At 41.9% G+C, this 5506-nt stretch overlaps 1 protein-coding gene across 4 annotated transcripts in view; it reads right to left on the bottom strand.

The window, feature by feature from the left end:
- RPP40 (ribonuclease P/MRP subunit p40) overlaps positions 1-5506 on the bottom strand; it is a 13753-nt gene that overhangs the window by 7651 nt on the left and 596 nt on the right. For all 4 annotated transcript variants that reach the window (XM_018568802.1, XM_018568800.1, XM_018568799.1 and 1 more), the window contains exon 2: positions 571-715. In XM_018568802.1, coding sequence (XP_018424304.1) covers positions 571-715 — 145 coding nt within the window. The remainder of the gene's footprint in view (positions 1-570; positions 716-5506) is intronic.

Here is a 5506-nt window from a genome sequence, read left to right as displayed (position 1 = left end):
ACATGATGCAGATCGAGGCTCATCTCCTTGATCTGCTAAGGATGAACCAGAGAAGTAGCAATAATAGCATTGCTACATTGTAATTCTCACGGTAACTGCAGACACTGTTCTGCAAGTGTATGCATAAAAAAAACACACATTAAAATGTGCACATTTTTATCTGTGCATACGAACACATGAAAAAAACACGATGAATTGAGCCTGACACCAGAGCAGCAAGATCTTCTGTAACCGATAACCTTGAGGGTCCACTCCCAACGCACTCCTGTATACACTGCTTTTTTCCACCGCACCTCAAGTCATTCTGGTACCACACATTGCACTGCGTTTCAGTGTATTCCAGTGCCATGCAAATGAATGACAACGCAATGCATCTGCCACACTAACGCACGGTAGGTGTGTTGCATGTTAGTGTGCGTCAATTATACAATAGCGTGCAATTAACACAATGCATAGGTGTGAATGGGCCCTAATTATTCTTACCCAATGCACTTTGCACATCATTATTTTGTTTGCACCACTTTGAATAACATGTAAAAAAATAAACCATTTTTTCCTTCCATGCATTACCTTTTTTTAAAAACGTATCTCTAAACTCTGGTGTTATAAACTCATGTAGAGATAAGTCCTTTACAAGATAATAATTGCCAAAACCATCAATCGTATTCTTTAGTTTTCCTGGTAACTGGCCACATTCTGGTAACAGAAAAGAAACCTGTGGTATTCAAACATATATGTTAGGTTCAATATACAAAAATAACACTGTACAAATATATATGTAGTACAGTGTTAATATAATAAATATTATAAAATTAAAATATAATGCCAGTCAAAATCTCTGGTGGGTTGTATTGCTGTCTGAGGTCTAGTTGCAGAAATGTTGCCTCATTTTCGGCCCCATTGATAATTTTGTCACCAAGAGAGGTGAGACAGGGAGCAAAAACAAGCTCATGGGAGTTCTAGACAGACCCTAATCTACTAACAAAGATTGTCAAAGACATGGCAATAAAAAAAACCAAAGACTTCCTTTTACTTTCTAACCAGGTAAACATTGTCACAGGGAGAGGAACTCAAGACCTCCTTGTAACAAGGCTGGAAATGCACTGGAATCCAGCATTGGATATTCCAGTAGCATACATGGGGAAAGCTAAGCAATTAGGACTGGCCAAGTACCTAGGACCTAACACACTACTAAAAGGCCAGATCAAAAAAAAAATCTGTAACTTTTTTTCCCCCCAATTTACAATGCTGGTCTTTGAACGCAGAGCACAATGCTTCAGTCTGCAACGTGCACATTTCACTGGCCGGGTAACATCGTAGAAAGATCTGTGCTGTGGCTCCTAGCCCCACTGACCTGTACCTCTGTCTCTGCATTAAAATTTCCTTGTTTGTGGTGGATTTGGGAACTAATTGCTATTAAAAGCCTGCGCCTCAAAATATATTCAGTTAGCTACATGAGGTGTTACCTACATTTTTACTTTCCTACTTCTACCCATGGCTTACGTAGTACATTATTGTTGTGGAACAAATATTCTGTTTTCCTGTTTTGGCATAAGAAGCTGCTGCTCAATCTTGCTATAGAAAACTTGATGTAAATATTAAATGATCAACAAATCACACAGCTTTGAAGACTACTAAAAACATATGTTTTAGCATATAAGTGAGTGTTAAAATTGCAGCCTGAACACCCTGACATCCACTGTCCAGGGTACTGACATAGGCACACATGGAATATATGCAGAAACTCTATTACTCAGCAATAATGCCTTAAATATAAGAGAACACTAGGTAGCCTAATAAAGAGAAGACTTGCTGTGAAAGTTATTTACAGTAAACCTGAAGGGGTTTCTCTTATTGTAAAATTCACTTATCTAAGTCGTTGTAGCTGTTCCTCTCCATGAGCTCTTTCTAAGTAAATAGGAAAATGAGAGGCTGAGATCTCCATCAGTTCTAGTTATTTCAAAATGATTTAGTATTTTGAAATATAAACAGCGGGCACAGAAAAGAAAAAGGGCAGAGGTTTTTACATACAGTATCATAATTGCACCAACAGGGTAGAGCAGGGCTGAACAAAAAGACACACACAAAGTATACAGATAAAGATACAAAGGTCATGAATGTGTGCCAAAAGTACTCTGAACAAGAGCATGGTCTAGTATCCTCCCTGGTAGACAAAGTTGGGATACAAATAAAACAGACCCTAAGAGCAGGACTAGTGAGGGATTATTAAAGAGAAAACATGAAGGGAGGCATAGAAGGGGAGGGGGGACACTGCACCACCTGGCAGCGGAGGAGAATCAGTAGTCACATTTTAAAGGCTAACTAAAGGCCTGTTAAGAGCCTCAGGGGGCTGGATCGGACGAGAAAGAGGTATTCTCAGGTAATTATGAGTAAAAAGGTAAGCAAATCTGAAAAATCACCACTGGTCCATTACTGGAGCTACGAATTATATTCAGCAAACACTGAAGCTGTGCTGGAGTTTAAAATTCCCTCAGTTTACCATGCGTGGAGTTCTGTGCAATGCGCTGCACCAAAGAATCCAAAAAACAACCCACAAGGCCATTGACAGGGTATTGGTTTTTATTAGCCCCCGTATGTGATAGCAATAAAAGTTTAGTGGAAAAAAATTCCCCCCCCCCCATTTAAAGTTACACCATAAAAAAAGAATAAAAAAATCTGGGTAATAATAAATGTTTCCTAACATAATGTAAAAAAAAAACTTTTTTTCCCCAAAATTTTCTGTAATTTGTCCTAATTATTGTCAAAAATAAAAACCCGCAGTGGTGATTAAATACCAACAAAAGAAAGTGCTATCTGTCCCCAAAAAATGGTATAAAATTCATTTCAGTACAGCGTTGCATGACGGAATAAACGTCAGTCAAAGTACCACAGCGCTGAACACTGAAAAATGGCCTGGCCAGGAAGGGGGTCTAAACACCTGGTCTTGAAGAGGTTAAAATGGTCTTACAGGTGCGTTCCATGCGTTTTTATGTGTTCCAGTGCATTCCAGACCAGACAAAATAGGATAACTGTATTTTACCACACTGGCTGAAATCAGGTCGCCGATAGTACACACAGAAAAGAATTGTTTTCAATGTGCCCTGTTCACACAACGGGTGCGGTGGGCTGTGTGCTTTGAAAAATGCAACGTGCTGCGCTTTTTTGCAGCTCACTGGATGCCACCGCACAAGCGATCACTGTGATTGGCTGTCACAGTGAACCTATGTTCAGGAGCCCAACCTACCAGCTCCCAATTGTTACTCTGAGACCAGAAGCTTCCATCACAAAAATAGTACTGCCATAAAAATATATGTGGCAGTACGACATAAGGTCCACTCTGCTGCCACGTATAGGTGGGAAGGAGATCATTAAACTGGTCATACATTGTGTGTTTTTTCCTGTTCAATCAAGCAGTTCAGAGCCTTATAGAAATTTAAAACAAAGTGCAATTTTAAAAAGGAGACATTCTTGTGACCTAAAAAAAAAACCAAACCCAGCATAGTGAAGTACATTTTAATACCAGTACTGCTGTCCTTGCAAGTGCCACTAGAATCTTTAGCTTTCATTGCGTCTGAGTGTGCCAGTTGTCTGGTCATCCGAAGTGAAGTAAAAGCGGCCTGTCTCTTCGTTGGGGCATGATAGCACGTTTTTGACCCTAAGGACCCATTCACACTGGACATTCGAGAATAACATTGAGAAATTCAAGAAACTACTGGATGAGTTTCTTCTCTCGCAGAATCTACAGGGATACGGGAAGTTGTAAAACCAAAAAAATACACACACTCTCACATACACAGGTTGAACTGGATGGACATTGGTCTTTATTCAACCTTACATACTACGTTACTATGATTCCTGCGGCAAGAACTTACAGATTCCTGTAACAGGAATGCAGGTGGGTCCATTCAGATGCGGCTGCTGTACCCATTGAAGTAAATGACATCTGTAAACGTCAGAGTGCATCTAATCACACATGGTCCAAATACACCTGGTTTGGAATAGATGATTGACCCTGGACATATCTATCCTGCATCCAGGTACAATAATCTATTCGAAAGATGCACTGATACCGGTATCAGTGCCAATACTGGGCATTTTCACGAGTACTAGTAAAAATGCCCCGATACTAAACGCGGATACTGGCGCTTTAAGTTTTTTAATGGAAGCGGCTGCCTGAAGTCCTGCGCTTGCTGGGGACCTTGGCAGGCTTCCAGTGAACCACGACACCTGCTTACAGTCCCAGCCTCACATCTCCTCCTCCTTCCAGGAAACCATGCAGCGCTGTTTACAGCGTTTCTGCCCCCCACACCCTGCCAGAGACCCCCATACAGCAGGGATGTCCAAACTCCGGCCCTCCAGCTGTGGTGAAACTACAAATCCCATGAAGCATCTCTCTCCCCGGGTCATGTCTGTGGCTGTGAGAATATTGCAAAGCCTCATGGGATTCGTAGTTCCACCACAGCTGGAGGGCCGCAGTTTGGACATCCCTGCCATACAGCCTATTAGAGACCCTGGAGCAACATAGAGTATGTAGCTTCATATTATTCTGAATTGCTGTATAATGTATTTCTGGGATTTGTAGTCCTCTATAGCTTGAAGTCAGTGGCAGAACTACCAGGGTTGCAGCTGTGACCAGGCCCTGGAGCTTCACCACTGTCCTAAAATCATTAGTCTATATTGATTTAGAAAAACAACTGTCACATGACATACACAAAAAAAAAAAAAAGTATCGGTAATTGGTATTGGCAAGTACTTAAAGGAAAAGTATGGATACTCGTACTGGGACTTGAGAAAATGGTATCAGTGCATCCCTACTCTATTCCAAACCACATGTAGTCTTACCATGTATAATTACATGTGGACTGCCCCTTACAGGATGTGGCCGCTGTCACCTCATCATTTACTTCTATGGGTACAGTGACCACAACTGAACGGGGGACACCTGGGATTCCTGCCGCAGGAATACATAGCAGACATCACAACTCTCCCGGACGCTCCGGGAGTCTCCCGCTATTAGATAGCAGCTCCCGGCGGCCCGGGAGAGAAACCTTTCCCTGTGATCTGTTTTTTTTTTTTTTCTGACATGGGGGCCGCTGGCCACCGTCAGTCAGAGAGAAAAAAAAAACAGCATAGGAATGCATTGCTAGATTGCCATTTCACTTTGCAATAGCCAATAGCAGACTAGCTATTGCAACTGCTCACTGCTGCTGTCAATCAGCAGAGGGGGACCTGAAGTTCTCCATCAGGTCCTCTTCTAGTGATTGACGGCAGCAGAGGGCGGGTGCAATAGCCAGCATGCTATTGGATATTGCAAATTGAAATAGCCAATAGCAATCTAGCTTTCATTCCTATGCTGGTTTTTTTGTGTTTTTGTTTTTATTCTGACGGCACCAGCTGTCAGAATACTAAAAAAAAACAGCAGATAGCAAGGGCAGCATTAGCTTCTTTGCCATTTGCCATCTGCCATCATTTCTGGGGGGGGGGCTCAGAGGGCACCTCCCTGAAA

Source organism: Nanorana parkeri, unplaced genomic scaffold, assembly GCF_000935625.1.
Source record: "Nanorana parkeri isolate BGI_ZX_2015 unplaced genomic scaffold, ASM93562v1 scaffold1246, whole genome shotgun sequence".
Taxonomy (NCBI): domain Eukaryota; kingdom Metazoa; phylum Chordata; class Amphibia; order Anura; family Dicroglossidae; genus Nanorana; species Nanorana parkeri.
The sequence above is the reverse complement of the archived record's forward strand: the minus strand, read 5'-3'. Positions and strand labels throughout refer to the sequence as shown.